General features: G+C 47.1%; 1 protein-coding gene across 2 annotated transcripts in view; it reads right to left on the bottom strand.

The window, feature by feature from the left end:
• The window catches only part of UBE2L3 (ubiquitin conjugating enzyme E2 L3), a 53,454-nt gene extending 36,332 nt beyond the window's left edge, over positions 1-17,122 (bottom strand). Inside the window, exons 1-2 of one of the 2 annotated variants that reach the window (XM_063087097.1) lie at positions 17,041-17,122; positions 1,035-1,130 (exon numbers count right to left, since the gene is read on the bottom strand). In XM_063087097.1, the coding sequence (XP_062943167.1) occupies positions 1,035-1,130; positions 17,041-17,067 (123 nt within the window). In that variant the 5' untranslated portion in view covers positions 17,068-17,122. The remainder of the gene's footprint in view (positions 1-1,034; positions 1,131-17,040) is intronic. The other variant, XM_063087098.1, reaches the window with a different exon arrangement.
• Between the last annotated feature and the right edge of the window lie 826 nt (positions 17,123-17,948).

Below are 17,948 nucleotides of genomic sequence, written 5' to 3'. Positions count from 1 at the left end.
TCCACGTCAAGCATAATAAGCTGTGATGCTGGAAGAAGCAGGGTCCCCAGAGACAAAACAGAACAGGAGAAAGGTGTGCATAAGAGTCAGGAGGAAGCAGCAGCAGGACAAAAGTGAGAGGCACACTGGTTACGGGACTGGCAACTGGGCCACTGCCCAGGCTCCAAAGGCTTGAGAGACAAGGGCCATAGCGCCAGGGCTGCCGAGCCCAAGGTGTGACAATGGAGGGGAGCCCATGCACTTGGTGTGAAGCAGTTTCAGGAGAGTGGGAGAAATGGGGATTGCAAACTGAGGTTAAGTACAGGACAAGTCTCTTGAGGGGTGAGGGGATCAAAGGATGAAAAAAAGAAGAGACACTAAATCAAGGTGTCGGTAAGGCCAAGGGAAAGCTGCTGTTAGAAGAAGCCAGAGCCCATCCAAAGGCAGAAGTCTGTGAGACGGTGGGGCGGAGGCAGGGGGTGGGCAGACACTAGAGGCACAAGCGTCAGAACAAACACTGGGTGCAGGGAACATGTGGGCAATTAAAAGGGATTTGAGACAAACAGGAAATACATGTTGGAGGGTAGCAGGAATAAAGCCAGGAACAAACATGTCCAGAGGGTTAGAAACACAGATGAAAAACCAAAGGAAAAAACAAAAGAAGATCTAGATAGGATGCTTGCCCTCTCCCAAGGGAGGTCAGAGAAGAAGGTCTTGTCCTGATAAATAAGGCCAGGCATACAGAAGCCAGGGAAGACAGGAAAGAACAGGAGCACAGATAAGATACAGACTCCTTTTCCCTGGGTCAATAACCACAGATCTGGAAAGATCAGGATCCCCAAAACTTTACAAAACCAATGCAAAGATGTGATTCTACTTAGGAACCCAAGGCTAAGCTCACTCCCTACCTTATCACCCTAGAGTGACAGCCCACTTCTGTGCATCTGTTGGCTGTCTAGACTATGAGCCTACTTAAGAGCAGAAAGATAAGCCCAACAGCACACACATCACCTTAAAGAATAATCTGGTAAGAAGTGGAAGTGTTCAATACTCACAGGAACAATAAGCCCTTGCCAAGTCAATAAATTAGCTTCATCAACCTGGATGTTACGGAAGTTTTTCATTCCACATTTGCGGATTTCTTCAAGCTCCTGTTGATTAACAAAGCATAAAGGGGTGTCAAATAGGGGAAAGCACCACATATTAAGATCCCTCCTGACTCCCTCAAATTAAACTGAGTGACACCACCACCAATGAAAAAATTGGAGAGTGAGGACTAGACTGTGCCTGGTCTGGTTAAGGAGGCACAGAGGTACAGTGTTCCCCTCTGTGAGGTCATTGCCTCTACCCATGCCCCACACCAAGACAAGCCCCCACCTCAGTGAACCCACTGAACATGATGGGGGGACTGTGCTGCTGCAGATGCACCACCTCCTCCTTGGGCTGGTCACCATGCCTTGGCTTAAATACCCTCAGCACCCTGCAGACGCACAGCAGGGGCGACATGAGGTGCTACTAGCCTGACTTCTTCCAACCAAGATTTGTTAAGCACTGACTATGAGTCGGACGCTGAGAATAAAGATGAATAAAACTGGGGACTAGAAGCAAATGCATACCCACAAAGTTTTCTACCCAATGCTGTAGGTGCGATTTCAGGACTCCACCTCAGCATAGGCACACAGCAAAGAGAACAATTATCCAGTCTGGGATGGGGAGGAGGACAGGAAACCTCCACTGAGCCTCAGTTTCCTCAGCTGCAAAACAGGGGTAATAAGACCCAGTGCTGCAGACAATGAAGGGGAAATCACGTTATAAGCAACAGGGTCCCTTGCAAATATGAAGGCTTATTAGTATATAAACAGTCAATGCAGCAAACGCCATTGCATCCAGAAAGCACAACCACCAAGATTAATACTTCAGGACCCTGCCTGAGATGTCTTTACAACTGTCCATCACTTCTTTTTCAGCTGCGCACCAGGCTGATATTCCTTGTTGCCTCCCTGACACCTCAACTGAATGTCAAGCAGGCATTATGACCCAAGTCACCCAGGGTGCACCACATCGCCAACATTCCTCTACGCTCAGACACCTGGAGTGCTGCTCCCTGCCACTGCCTCCTCCACATCTCCCAGGTGCCTTCTCTTCTACAACCCAAGTACCACCCAGCTGAGCCCTGCCTGCTCTGCAGGGCTGCTTCCTCTCTGGCCCAGCCCACACAGCCTGTAGAATGGGGAAGGCCCCTCCTCATGCAGTGCTGCAGTTCACAATGGCACAGAGGCTCCCTACCAGTCCCCATGCCAAGCCCAAACGATCCTCCGCACCCCACACTCCCATCACACAGTGGCAGTTTGTAAGGCACATTGGGGCTATACAGGCATGCATGGAAGGAAACAATTCCTAAGGAACAGGCATCTGGCAATAGTGTCACAGGTTCTGGATTGGAGGATGTGAGGGATGCCTGGTCCACAGTGGGCTGAGATTATGGTGACTGAATGCATGAAAGAGGCAGTCAGGACACACTGGTGCTTCGTGGCAAGTGACAAGCACAAGTTTCTTCCCACAGGTAGCTCACTGCTTATGAACCCTCACTGCCCACCACAATCACCTGGACCTGGGCCCAGCCACAGAAATTCTGGTTCAGCAAGTGTGGGTGGAGCCTGCACGTGGGGATTTCTAACAAGCTGTACAGTGAGAGGAGATGTGCTGGTGCTGGGAGATGGATCCATTTCTAAGTAAGGCCCAGCTGCACCAGCTGACAGGGCCTGCTACACTCTGCAGTGGGGGATGGAGTGGCCTGGCCCCTTTTCCTGAGTCTACATGAGAAAAAGCATGGAACCTGAAGGATCACTCCAACCTGCCAACTGCTGTCTGGTCCTCCTGCTCATGCCAGACTCATCAGAATGCTTCCTTGGGGATTGTGAAGCCTGGGCAGACTCAGGAAGAGGAAGAGATCTTATGTCCACAGTACTACCTCCATCCGCTCCCCAAATAGAATATAAGCTATTCTGTAGTGCCTGTGTGAGGGCAGGGATCAGGAAGCCCCAGTACTGCCAGGACCTAGCTCACGGTAGTGCTCAAACATTTGCTTAATGACCAGATTAGTGAATGGATAGGAAACTGGAGCTTTGGGAGGGAAAAAAGGACCTGGGATAGGAAGGATTCTCTATAAATAAGCAGCAAAGCTCTATTTTGACTTTCTGGTCCTTGGCTCAAGATACTAGCGGTAAGATTCTCGGCTAAGGACAGAAGATATAATATCCCTTAAAACCTCAATCCTATCAAATGAAATGTTTTAAACCAAATACAGACAGGAAAAAAAAATATTCCGGTAGAACTTTGGAACTAGACAACCAAAAAGAAGAAACAGCAGAGGAGAAGATATCTAATATTCATGGGGAAATTTTAAAAAATAATCTGTAAATATACTTTATGGCTTCAGAAATGCACATACTAACAATGTGAACTATGAGCGACAAACACAAAGAGGTAAATTTTACAAGAATCATGAAAATATGGCAAGATGGGACTCAACTGTAACATGGCAGTAAAAAACTGTATCTTGCTCAAGAAAAAGGAGAGGAACAAGTGAGCACCGTGGGCAGGGTTGCAGGGAGGTCACCTATTAATGCTTTGATATCAAGGAAACACATGAACAAAAGTAAAAGTGATACCAAGGCAGAAATGAGCCATACACCTCCTGGCCAAAAGAAGAATGGAAAACATTAATGACACTCATGACAGAGCTGGGAGGCTAAGGGAATCCAAAGCAGGGCTATCAGATAAACTCTCAACTTACCTTGCCGTCAAGTTAAGCTCTCCAAAGACAGAAGAAGCAACCTCTTTCGCATATATATATATATATATATATATATATATATATATATTTTTTTTTTTTTTTTTTTTTTTTTTTTTTTACATTGTATAACAGTTGATTCCTCTGAATAATTCTCACCAACAAGGAAGAACTGGTTATAAGGCAGAAGTGAGAGAAACACACAAACAAAACAACCCTGTCACCTTCAGGGAATGCTGAGCACCCTGTAGCTGAGGGTTTCTCAGCACTCAGGCAGGACTCTGCACTTGAGTATCCTGAGCCCTGCCCATGAGATAGATGACAGGCATTGTGACACCACCCCATCCTGATTTCCCAATGTCCTCTCAAGCCCCAACTGAGAACCACTGGCAGCATCAGTGGCCAGGATGCTAAAAGTCCTGCATTGCACAAGACAGTCCTGGAGACAAGAACTGTTTAGCCTAAAATGACAATCATGCCTCCACTGAGGAAAACAACTTTAAGAAGATGGGTTTGGGCTGGTCAGTTAGCTCAGCTGGTTAGAGCATGGTGCTGATAACACCATGGGCCAGGATTCAATCCCTGTACCAACCAGCTGACAATAAAAAGGAGGAGGAGGAGGAGGAGGAGGAAGAACAAGAAGAACAAGAAGGAAGAGGGGGGAGGAGAAGGAGAAAGAAGGGTTCAAATATTCAAAAAGATAGGTTTGATAAGATCTGAGACTCAAAAAAGCAAGATGACTCAAACCTTCAAGACAGCAAACCCTCAAATGAAATTGTGCCCCTAATAACTGAGAATGGTCCTGATAATGAAGAAATGGAGAAGCAATTTAAAGGAACCAATGTAAATTCAAAGAGTCTGAATTAAAAAGGATATTACAAATGATGAAAGAAAGGACCTGACAAAGAAAAACCACAAGAGCAGCCCAGCTCTAGAACAGAGGTAGGAAGACCAAAGCCAAGAACGACAGGAGTTTACAAAAGCTTTGTTTCAGTTCTGCTCAGAGCAAGCAGCAGCCCGAGTGAGCTGCTCAGGCTGGTGGCGCAAGACTGACAAACCAAGAAGTGAAGAGCTCACAGGAAAGCAGAAGCAGCCAACTCACACGTCCCTTCTCCTGGGCGGGGGACAGCAGGCTTCCCAGCCAGGGCAAGTATGTGGGAGAAAGAGAGCAACACTTCTTAAAAGGAGGCCTGTTTCTGAGCCTGGAAGTGGATTTCAGCATATGGAGGGAAACTGAAACAGCCCAGGCATGCTGCCCAGTTCTTCAAAAGGGGAAAAACCCATTTCCCAAACTCCAGCCCAAAGAGCTTGATGCCCACACCAGGACAAAGTGTGGAATGTAGCAGAAAGGGATCACCGCCTAACAGCTTTGCAAACACTAACAGGAAAGATGGGCCCGTCCTCTGCTCAAGACCTGAGAGGAGACAGGAGAGCAGGAGACTGCTACGCACAGCCAGCACACTGTCACACAGCTCAAACGTATGCATCTGAGTTTGGCAAAACAGTTAACAAAGTCTCTCTGTTTCTTTTTTGGGGGGTCTACAACGGGGCCTAGAAAACTCTTGTTCAAAGTCTCCCCAGGTAATCTTCATGCAAGGCCCGGTTTGAGAACCCCTCAGTAGCTAGCCATTCTTACCTAGTTTGTGGTCATGGTCCTCTTTAAAATCTAAAAGCACTATACAATTCTTCTCCCCTCCAAAAATATGCAGCCCCCCCGGCCCAATAGAATGACCCCAACTAAGACCCTTCAGTGCAGTCCAAATGTGTGGCGTGCAGAATTCCACCACACCGGCCTGGTGATCTCCTCCATGTCCTTCCCCAGGATGCCTCCTGGAAGGACTTCCCCAACTGCCCTGCCTATCCCTGGTCCCATGTCCAAAACCTGCTCATCTTTCAAGGCCTCTCGTCAATGTCCCTTCCTCTAAGAAGCACTCCTGAGCCTTGGCTAAAAGCGATGCTCCTTTCTGTCAACAGCCACTATGGTATTTATGGACAAGATAGATAAATAGAGGCTGGATCAAGAAGAGCTAAGGAGACTGTCAAATGGCTAAAGAACCAGGGGCCTGAAGTCACAATGGAGGGAAGCAAGGGGACAGAGACACAGTCAGGTGCCACACATCAAAGGAAGAACAAATGCTCACAGGCTTGAAGACTGAAACGGCTTTAAGATTCCTTGACAGCAAAACAACAACCCAAGTCACAGAATGAAATTCTTGGGCTGGCCAGTTAGCTCAGTTGGTTAGACTGCAGTGTTATAACACCAAGGTTAAGGATATGGATCCCAGAACTGGCCAGCTGCCAAAAACAAACAAAAAACCCCCACCAGAATGAAATTCTTTTAGAGATACAGCAAAGACCTGGACTGGGTTCCAAAAAGTTAACTCTTCACCTGGTACAGGACATAAGCCTTAGCTGCGTAAAAAACTGACTGGTGGTTTAGCAGACCAAAGGTTTGTGTCATGTTTAAACAGCCATGCTACCCTGAGCTATTCAGAGCCAAACACTGCATCCAGTTCTGCTGCCACATTTTAGAAGACCACATCAAACGGAGGCTGCTCAAGACAACCAGAATCACAAGGATCATGTCCTACCAGAACAATCCAAAGAATGAGGGTCTTTAGGCCTGCAGAAGAGATTTGAAGGTGACAGGACACCTGTCTTCAAACGTTAAAAGGTTCTTCTGCAAAAGAGGGATTCAACTTTCTATACAAGTGGGGAAACAACAAGGACCCATAAGTGTTAGTTATCCCAGGCAGCTTTTGGCTCAGTGCCAGAATTTCCTAGCATTTAATGCCACTTCCACGTGTCCCAAGCCTCTTGACCAGGAGGCAGCAAGTTGCCACATCACTCCAGATACTCAAATGGGTTGGGGAGACTGGGCAGTTGCTGGCTGCAGCTGTCAGAAAGAAGCCACCTGCACTGGGCAGGGCTGTACTAGACATTCCCTCGAGTCTCCTCCAAAGCCAGTGTCACAGGAGCAGGTGAACAGATGTCCAGAGGAATACCAGTGGGGAAAGTCAGGGAAACTTCAGATGTCAAATCAATGTGAGGGACAGCAAGTCTAAATGCAAGGGTGTTCATAGTGTCAACAAGCAGATTCAATATCACCATGTCATTCTATATTTGTTAAATGGAAAAAAGTGTGTTCTACAGAAAGTAAAGCTTAATGCCACCTTTTTGGCTGGTAAGGCTGGGTTAAAAGAGCTGAGAACACTGCTCTAAGAACCTTTAGGTCACAGTGAAGGAAGCCCATCAGACACCAGAGCAGACATGAGCAAAGAAGAGCAGCTTCATGGAACAGAGGCTCTGAGATGGGCCTTGAAGGATGGAGGAAAACTGAACAGCTAGAGAGAACAGGTGTCCATGTGTGGGAAATGTATTTGCAGAGACACAGAGGGAAGAAATCACCAGGTGTATTAGGGAAGCCATAAGAAAATGAGTTTGCCTGGAGTGTTTACTAACATCGGGGTACTGTCACCATCAGGTCCTGGACTCACAACCAGGTGCATGCCTGAGCTCCTGGGGGCCTGTTCAATACCCACATGCAGAGAGGCAGGGGGTGCAGGGAGAGGGGAGAAGGAGGGAGAGATTAACTGGTACCTAGGCCCCCTAGGACCTACTCCATCAACCTGCGGAGCAGGCTGGCACCACGTGACTGAGAGGCCCACCTCTGCTTAAGAAACATCACAATCATGCCACCCAATCTTTAAGCAAGGAAGAAATTGAGGCCCTGATTAACCGAGTCTCATTTCCACAGCTAGAAACATGCTTCTATAAGGGCTAAAACCTCTCACTGAGCTAGGCACATGGAAGCAATGGAAGAAATCCTTCTGACAGCAACAAGTCTGAGGTCACGGAAACCCAGAAGTCATTCTGAATTTTTTTTTTTTTTTAAGTGCATGCTTCCTGTGGCTTATATTGGTTATTTTACTGTTATTTATTCTGAAGATTCCTATAGGCAATAAACTCAGAATATTCCAATCCCTGACCATTTCTTCAACATTTATTTTACATATCACTCTATACAATGAAATGATGTTTGGATTTGGCAGGTGGTTGCTTCAATGGCTGCCAAGTCATCCGCACACTAGAAAGAGCACAGGGACCCTGCCCTTCATACCACCTGAAGCCCCAAGTCTACTCTCACCTGAAAAATGGTATGAAACCCATTTCACAGGGCTCTACCAAGAATTACAGGAAACTTTACATTGTGCTTAATACTTAGCATACCTAGTGGGTACTCAATGTTCATTTCATGCCCTTCCATAGTTGCATCATATTTCTTAAAATCCAAGACAGTGTCAAGGCACCAACATACATTCTCTAGCCTACATAAGAGGAGATAAATGTGATATGGTGTTGAAGGCCTATAACTCATGTGGTCTTAAATTAGAAATGAATATATTTATGGCTGTTAGCATAAAGCTCTCAGAAACGACCAGAAACACATGGCAGGGGTCTTGCTAACAGCATGTCACCAGCACACTCCTCTCAAGGGCATCAGTTCAGAATATCATCACCTCCAAAATTTCAACAAAGAACAGAAACAGATGCTAGGGAAGAGGAGGTTGCAGCATGAGAGGGGTGGCCAATTACAACATTATACACGTTTACAATTCACAGCATATAGGATATGACCAGAGCTTCACCATATTAGCCCCACCTTATAGATGGTAGAGTCAAGGCTCAGAAAGGCCCAAGTCTCAGAACTTGTTCAGGGAAGGTCCAGGACTGGAACTAGAGCCAGAATCCCTCTTTTGTGATCATCTTGGCCACCCAAAGCAGTGGGTTAGGGTAGTTAACACTTCCATCAGAAATGGCAGGGCAGGTACTCCCATTTCCCATGCAGGATTCCAGGAGGGCTTAGCTTGCTCTGGAATAGTATGCCCCAATATTTACAATGACAAAAGCAGGAACATACACAGTATTTTCCCTAGCCCTTCACAGCTGGTCTGTAAGTGTCTACCTAGTGCAAGGAATGTTTCTAGGCTCCTTGTATTCAGGCAAAACAAAACCTGGCAGATGGAGCCAGATGTCTGAGAAAAGCTACACAAATCTGCCTTAAATCTAAACACAGTATCACTATCAAACACCAGCCACACAACTGGTAAGACACTAATAACTTGAAACAGGTACTCACTGCTTTTATGGGAGTCTATCAAAGTGACTAATTTTAACAGAAACACAAACTTCCCAAGCATACACAAAGCAACTGCTGGCAATAACACTAAACCATGACTTTAATGTAATTCAATACACTGCAAATCTAAACATAAGGTTTCAGAGCCCTTGAATTCGATTCTCTCATTCAAATAAACACTCGGCAAAGGGGGCAGGATCCATGCCAACACATCACCTATTCCATAGGTCAGCAGTATGCCTGCTAGCTTACATTAGCTATCATTACAAAACTACTGTCATAACTCTATGAAGTCATTTCATTATCCTCTTTGCGGGAATCAGGACACTGAGGTTCAAAGTGATAACACAAATGAGCTGAAAGCAGAAATCAATATCTTAACTCAGGTTCCTGTGACTACCACAGCACACTGCTTCTCAGCAGGTGGGTCTCTCTTCAGGGGGTCATTTTAAGAGGACATGACTGAAAAGAACATTCAACAAAAACTTAAAGGAACGCACTGCCCTCACCCCCGGGCAAGCGTGGGGAACACATGGCCAGGGCCCCAGCTCAGCAGGCTCTCACTCCTGGAACGTATTTCTGCCTCCATCTGAACATGGGTGTGCCTGGCATTCTTGACCTACATTACACACTCCAGAGTCCAGTGGCCCCCCACCAGACTAGGAGCTCCTTAAGGGATAGGACACCAGCCTCCTCAAGTCTGGCCACAATAAACTCAATGTCACAAAGCCCGACACAGGACAAGTGAGTACAACAGGAACTACCTGTGTCAAATAAGTGGAGAATCCTTCTGTCGGCCTAGATTTTCGTGTGCTGAGTTTTCTTAAAGAGAGCTACACCGGTATGAAGCAGAGAGTTTACAAACCACCTTAGGAAGGGCTCCGTGGCTGTTCAACTTCTGAGTATGTCCTCTCGACCACCCGTGACAAGGTCAGGCAGCATCCCTGCTCAGAAAGATATGGAGCATCGCCAGAAGCACCAGCTTTGACCTTAGCCACTGCTTTGGTTGCAAATGTGGCTGCCGGGCTAGGGGATGTCAAAACAGAATTTCATCCCTCTGCTGAACCATGCTAAGAAGGTTGGAGGCAAAATCTGACAGGAAAATGAAGTACAGAAAATTATCATCAACACAGGCCTAGAACTGTTAAAAAACAGAACCAACAAAACCCAAACAACCACCTAACCTAAAATGAATCCTCCTTTTCTCTACCCTGTCCCTCCCTAAAAACCAAAAGCAGCCATCTAAAAATCAGAAGCATGACTCTGAGACAGGGGAGACCTGGGCAGTGGGCTTGGTTCTTCCACTGGCCTCAGCCTCCTCATCCATAAACTGAGGCCACTGGTGTCTGCTCTCCAAAGCCCCTCGAAGCTCTGGAATTCTAAAGAGACTGTGTGTGGCAAGGGCCATCAGGAGAAACTGAACAGCCACCAGAAGCAACTTTCTTAACTTTCTGCTTCAAGGCTGAAAGAGAAGACAAGAAGCAACAATATTATTTCTGGGACTGCAATTACTTATGCGAGAATTGCCCCCAAACCTCCCCCCTCCCTGCAGCTCATCACCTTTCAGTGCCTTCTACAGCACCTGTGCTCATCTTTGGACACAGCGACCATCACTGCAATGGACGCATATTCAGGACAGGAAGGAAAAATACACAGAGTAAGATTCTGAGATACTGGGAAGACAAACATTGAGTTTAAAAGCTTTTCAATTTTGTTGGGAAAGGTAAGCATTTTTAAACAAAAAATCATTCACATAGCTGTCTCAGTACCTCTTTCACCAACCCTACAGAATAGGTAACTTCAAGAGGCAGGAGAGCACTGCAGGTGGAAGAATGGGCTCGGCCTCAGTGTGAGGTTGTCCGGGCAGGCCTGCTCCTATCTGGCCCCAACCCACCTTTTCAGCACCATCTCCTATCACTCCTCCAAACCCTCCCCTCCTGCCAGGCGGGTCTCCTCACCACCCTGGAAAGTGTCTTGCTCACCCTCAATAATAATATCTCCAAGTATCTCACATTTGGAATATGCTAAGCACTTTTTTAAAAACTTGATATATATTAATTCATTTAATCTTCATACACAGATGAAGAAACTTAAGGCACAGAAAGGTTAGGGAACTTGCCCAGGACCACGCAGCTAAGACGTAGCAGGCCCAGTATTCAAACTCCAGAAACTTAGCTCTCAATCACTATACTATAGTTTCTCCCTCTCAACAGCTTTGCCCTGAATGAAAGTCCCCTCTCCTCCCTTTTTATAGGGGTCGTGGAGGGCACGGTTTGGTTTATCTATGTTCCCCGAAAACAGTATGAGCTGGCCAGAGGAGGTGAAAACAGGCAAAACCTCTCACAAGTGGTGTGTCACTCCTCCTGAATGCTGCAGCTACAGCTCTACCTGACCCCTCACTCTAAAGGTGATGGTATCGGGCCGGCCTGTGGCTCACTCGGGAGAGTGCGGTGCTGATAACACCAAGGCCCCAGGTTCGGATCCCCAAAAAAAAAAAAATAAAGGTGATGGTATTGCTCTGTCTTGTCCTTAAATTCATCAGTATCACCCTCAATGACACTCATTCATGGAGAGGCAGTTCAGAGGCTGGCCGGAGAACAAGACTGGCCTTGCAGAGGGAGGGCTCCCAGTTCTGGAGGAGCCATGTATGCTGAACATCCCAACCTAGGGTAAAACCAGGCCAGTTCCCTTGCACTTCTGGAAACCACCTCAGGGGCTGGCCTAACTAAAACCCAAGAAGCGGAAAGCACAAGGTCAGAAGCAGGTACTGGTACTGAAGAGTAGGCAGACTGCTTCTGGGGCTCCTTAAGGCATCTTTCAGGCCACTACCCACAGCCATTCTGACAGAGGAAAGAGACTCAGCCTCACCAGCTACCAGGTCAACTACCAAAACCCTACTCATTCCTAAAGGGCCAAGTTCCCCCTCTTCTTCAATGTCAAATGGGTCTTTCCCTCCCCTGCACGCCTTGATTCAGCTGGCATATATCCAGCACACAGTGGACAGACCAGGATTTCTTTATTCCAGGTGCATGTCATTTTTCCCCCTTGCTGAGCTCCTTCAAGGGCAGAGCCCAGAGGAGGTGCCTCTGGAGCTGAGTCTCAAAGGTCAAGAAGTTAACCTGGTGCAGAAAAGAGACAAGGGCATCCATCAAGAGATCCAGAGTGTGCAAAGCATACCAGGTTTAGGGGATTCCACTGGCAAGTGGAGACAGACAAGGCTGGTGAGACCAGATCTTGGAGGAACATGCTAAGGACTTTTAATCCAGAGCCCTAGCCTCCCCCCTGTCCTACTTACTTTGGGTCCAATCTCTGAGAGCAAGGCCTGGGAATATGCATTTCTCTAAAGCTCCACACCACACACTACTCTTATGCACTGCAGGTTAGGAATCATGTGGGACTGAGGGTGGACTGACTGGTAAGGAGGACAAAGAAACCGCTGAGGAATCTGAAGCAGATGTCCCACCACAGACAGGAATGGACTGAACTAAGGCAGTGGCAGTGGGGATAGAGACAAGATAGGCAGAGAACAGAGATCGAAGTTGCAGTTCAGCAGAATCTGGCAGGTGGCTAGATGTGGAGGAAGGGTTGAGGTGGGCTCCCTGGGATTTTTCCTTGGGTAGATAAGTGGACCATTAACTAAGTAAGGCAAGACAGGAGGAGGAGAAACATGGGGCCACAGGGAGAGAGTCACAGGATGAGCTCAGACTTAGATGCCTACAGTCTGTGTGCCATTCTAAGGAGCTCTTGAGGCAGTTGGATACAAGAGTCTGGGCTCAGGGGGGGATGTCCCTATGGTTCTCTAACCTTTAATTCCTAATTTACTGTTGTAGTCAAGAAAAGGGAATGTATCTTGAACATTTAGTGATAACAGTTTCAATAGAATAACAATACTTTCAAGTGATCTGGTATAATAAAACACTAAATCAACAGCCTCCTAATTTACAGTTGTAACAAGAGCAGAAAAGGCCCTGAGACAAATGTTTTTATTCTAGTATATACTTTAAGAAAAGTTCCCAACTGTTGCAATAACTGAGTATACTCTCTTTGGGAAGCCAAAGTCTCTTTTATTTTTTACTTTACTTTTTTTTTTTTTTTTTAAGATGACCGGTAAGGGGATCTTAAACCTTGACTTGGTGTTGTCAGCACCACTCTCTCCCAAGTGAGCCAACCAGCCATCCCCTATATAGGGATCCGAACCCGTGGCCTTGGTTTTACCAGCACCACACTCTCCCAAGTGAGCCACGGTCCGGCCCTCAAATTCTCTTTTAATAGAGAAACATTGATAAAGAATATTGAGAGGCCCAAACAGTCCCAGCTTACTGGAATGCATGAATTTAAGATAAAAGATGCAATGCTTTTCTCAATCCCCAAAACCTCAGTGGATTCGGGACATTTATACTGGCAGAACTCCATGTGTAAAACTCCTCTCACCTCCTAACACACGACCCAACTACCAGAAACAATAACTGCTCTATCATGTTAATTACCCATCCTCAGCGAAAACAAACCTGTACTCAAAAGCAAACTAGTTCATTGCTTAGTACAATGAATTCCAAGGAATGAACTGTTATTTAGCAACTCCTCCTACTCATATGTGATTATGGACTGAGAAAAAGTACACCAATATGGAGTTGTGAGTGAACATTATTTAAATAGCATTAAAAGGATGCTACGAATCTCAACTCCTTACCTCAACAGTTATGCCATAATAACTAATAAAATGTCATACACACACACCCCATCTACAAATTTCCCCTCTGAGAAAAGCTCTTCTGTGAAGCTACTCATGGGCGAGCCCTTAGGTGAGCTGTGTGCAGTGAAACTGCAAAGATATGATCAGACTTCAACTGATTGACCTCAACCACACAGGCAGGTTTTACTTTTGGCTTTTGTAGCTATTTCCCCCTCCGTATTGAAAGCAATGGTTACAATCTGGTTGTTGTCATCCATACTGAATTAGCTGATTGCAAATTAAAATGTATCTAACGTTCTATAACATTGTAATTCCTAAAGGGGGTTCTGAAAAAGGTTAATCCTTTTGACAAATGCTTCAGAAACTACTTTATCATACTCACTTTGTCTAACATAACTTCTCAGCCTGATATATGCAAGTCATTCTACTTTTAATCATGTATTTTACACTATCTGCAAACAGTCCATTGTTACAAAGAAATCTTTGATGCCCTGTGTCCTGGAAAAGTTTTGAGAAAACTTAAAATTCTTTAAGATAATTAATTCGATTATTCAACATCTACTTGCTTGCTTTGCCTAAGGCACTGTTTCAGGCACTAAGTTCCAATTTTTCAACACAGAAAATCCCTTTTATTATTTCCACCCCATGTACTGAAAGACTGTTGATCGAACTGCATCAATACTTTTTCTTTGCTATTTTTTAAAACTAACCATGCTTAAACACTGACTCTCAGAGCTAACAATCAGCATCATATAACCAGCATTCCCCTACTGAATTGAAAGAATTTCCATTCACAATTTTATCTTTGTTTGTTTTTGTTTCTGAACCCTTGACCTTGGTGTTATCAGCACCGCACTCTAACCAAGTGAGCTACCAGCCAGCCTTCATCCACAAGTTTTAAAACTGGACATACCCTCCATGCAGTCTTGGAATAAGAAACGGAGGCAGTGTGACAAGATAGATTTAGTGTCTTCTCTGTCTCAACCATGACCTACTACTCCACCTTAGGTAATTCCCTTAACCTATCTAAAACCTCACAATTTCCTCATCTATAAAAATAAAGATGACAATATACTAATTTTGACTGTTGAAAAAAAGAACTTATGTAAATAACCTAGCATTCAATAAGTACTCAGTATTACATATTTTTTCTGAGCTTCAATTTCTTAAGAACACAAAAATAACTTAAAAAGCACAACAAATCCCCTCACAGACCCCTGAGACCCTGGAAATTCCACATTGGGTGAACTGGGCTAGACTAGGAGGATACCAGGCTGAATCAGGTCAAGATCCCTGCCCTTCAGGAACTCAGAATCTAGTGTAGGAAAGACAGGTCTGTAAACACAAATCAGATTGTGATAACAAGTGCTCAAAGAGAAACAAAGAAAATGCTGTGGTCACACGAAGGAGGAAACAACTGATTTTGAAGGGGGACTGGGTTGAGGGGAGGATGAGATGGCTCACAGAATAGTTGGCACTGAAGTTGAACTTAGAACCTCCCTGGAAGGGAGAAATGAGGAGAAGGTAGCTTTTCTCAGGAAGAGCAAACAGCATGTTCAAAGTGAGGCCACATAGCAAGTAAGAGCAGGAAGCTTTGCTTTGGAATCAACTGCTTAGATCACGGCTCACTCCCTCTCCCTAGCTAGGTAACCTGGGGCAAGCCAAAGAATCTCTCTGCATTCCCTTTTCTCATCTACAAAATGGGAATAATGATGTCTACTTCACAGGGAAGTACAGAGCTGAACAAAGTAAAAGCTGGAAAAATGGTAGCTACTGTGATTAGGTACAAAAGTAGTGGGTAACCAAAGGGCGGGAGGTGAAACTGAACAGATTGCTTTCAGCCAGCCAGTCTAACAAAGGTCTTGCATGCCAAGAGGTTAGGATTAAACTGCTGAAGACAGTAAGACCGCAGAGATTTTTAACAGGGGTGAAGGATTAAATATTTGCTTTAGAAAAAGAACTCTGGAGTCCATAAAGAGGAGTCAGGGAAGGGGAGCACAGGGGTGGGGGGTGGGAAGACGAGGGGAACAATGGAGAGATAAGAGTATGGATTCAGGTATCTTTAGTAAGATTAGGAACAAAGGCATGCACTCAAGAACTCTTTCTAAAGTTAAATCCACAAGGCTTAATGGATGACTACATTTGGGGAGTAGAGTAGGGAAATAAGCCATTAACAATCCTCTCATCTGGACGACTGGGTGAATTTGGTGGTGTTACTGGCAGAAGAGATGAGGAGAGGTCTGGAGTTGGCTGACTGTTCTTTCGGGCTGACTTCTACTCATGCTTTGTAAAGTTAAATGTCCTCTCTAGCCCTTCGTGAACAAAAGAAAGGAAACTTCCCAAGGAGGGGGGCCCAGAAGCTGTGACTCCAAGTTCAATGTCTAGTTCTATCAAGCACTGCTCTGCCCGGAGAACCCCAGTTCTTTATCTTCCCTCAGGAAATCAGCTCCTGGGCCTTTTTTATTTCCGGCCCGGTGCTGCCCGACAGCACTACCCGGCCGCCGACTCACAGACGTTGGCGGGGTCGGATCCGGAGGACGTCGGCAAATACACCGGAGAAAGAATTAAGCCTATTTAGCATCTGTGTTCCTCACCAAAGGAGCCAATTAGCAAGAAGACACTCCGCTGCATTCAAGATTCAAAGTGCCAAGTTATTTTTATAAACTTTGGCCCGTTTTGATTTGAACGACGAAAGCCAACCCCCACCCCTCAAAAAATGGCACTTTGTTTCATCCGGAAAAGGAGATAGGGATGACTAAGTGGTAGATAGGGAAGGAGACGGGGAAGGAGAACCGCGCCGCGATCGGGGCCGACCCCACGCCTTCCTGGAGTTGGAACTTGTGTGCTGTGTGACTTTGCAGTCACAAGGCGACAGTTTGCTAGGACCCAGCGCAATTGCAAACGACCCACCAACAAACTAACTTAACTTTCGCCGCCTGGCCTCCTCCTTCCTTCCCTAACCCGAGCCTCCCAGCTTCCCAGTCTCCCGAGCTGCGGGCCGGCGCGCTGCGGGCCAGGGTGGGGCGGCTCCGCAACACGGGCTCCCGGCCGGGCTCCGGCGCTCGGGCCTTCCCCGCGGGTGCCCGGTTTGGGGCCTCCCGGCCGGGCCCTCACATCAGCGGCACCGCCGGCCCGGTCCGCGGCCTCCGCGAAGGGAGGACCCGGCCGAGATCAGGTCGGAGGGCGGCATGGACGCCCCGAGCCGGGCGGAGGGGCCGCCAGCGGCTCCCAGCGCGGCCTGGCGCTCCCGCCCAGGCTGCGGCCTAGGCGACCCCGTTAGCTCCCTCGGCCCGCGCGCGGTCCGTAGGGGGCAGCGGGACCACGCAGGGCTAGAGGCCAGGCGGTGGCGCCCCAAGGCGCCCCGGACCGCCGCCCCCCGCCCGGCCGCCCAGGACACCGCCCCCCGCCCGGCCGGCGCCGGAGAATGGCTTTTACCTTCATCAGCCTCCTGCTGGCCGCCATCTTGGATCTGGTGCTGCTGCTTTCCCAGAATGCATCGCGGCAGGCCGAGCGGCTGGAGCCCCCACACTTCCTGGAGCGGGGGAGGGGCGGGGCGCAAGCGCGGAGCAAAGCGCCTACTGTGTGCCTGCAACAGTGCCGCGGAGGCGTGGGTAAGCACAGGTGAACCGGAGAGGCAGAGACACGGCCATGACGGAGCGTCCTATCTAATAGCACTTACAAATAGTGCCTGGCACATAGTAGGTGCACAATAAATTTTGGTTGCGTGAAATACTTGAATAACCGAGATTATTTCAGGCACTGCTAAGCGCTGTGAAGGTAAGCAAACTTAGTGATGAAAAAGTGACTGTGGGGACCGACTTTTCACTGGGAGGTCAGGGCAGCCTCACCAAGGAAATATCAATATAGTATAAATAATCATAGCTAACTCTGGAACCTACTAAGTGCCGGGCCCCCCCAGGCTTTATTTTCTTTGAGCCTTGAAACATCCTATGAGATGGTTACCATTAACATCCCCATTTCTCAGGAAACAGAAACATAGAGAAGGCCAGTGACGTGCCCAAGGTCACACAGCCAGCTAGGAGCAGAGCCAGGCTCCTGTTCCAGGCTGGGCTGCTGGCACCAGAGCCAGTGCTGGCTGACCTGAAGGAGAAGGAACAGCTGGGGGGTTGGGGGAGAATGTTGCAAGCAGAGGAAAATCACTGGCCAAGACCATGAGTCTGGGTGGCCAGAATGAAGGAAGAAGGATTAAAGGGAGTGAGGCAGTTGACAGGCTACAGAGAGCCCTGCAGAAACAGAGGGGGTTTTTTATTCTATGTGCTGTGAGAGGTCACTAATGGATGTGAGTATTGACTACATAGTCAGATGCATGTTTTTAAGGAGAG

This window comes from Cynocephalus volans, chromosome 2, assembly GCF_027409185.1.
Source record: "Cynocephalus volans isolate mCynVol1 chromosome 2, mCynVol1.pri, whole genome shotgun sequence".
Taxonomy (NCBI): domain Eukaryota; kingdom Metazoa; phylum Chordata; class Mammalia; order Dermoptera; family Cynocephalidae; genus Cynocephalus; species Cynocephalus volans.
The sequence above is the reverse complement of the archived record's forward strand: the minus strand, read 5'-3'. Positions and strand labels throughout refer to the sequence as shown.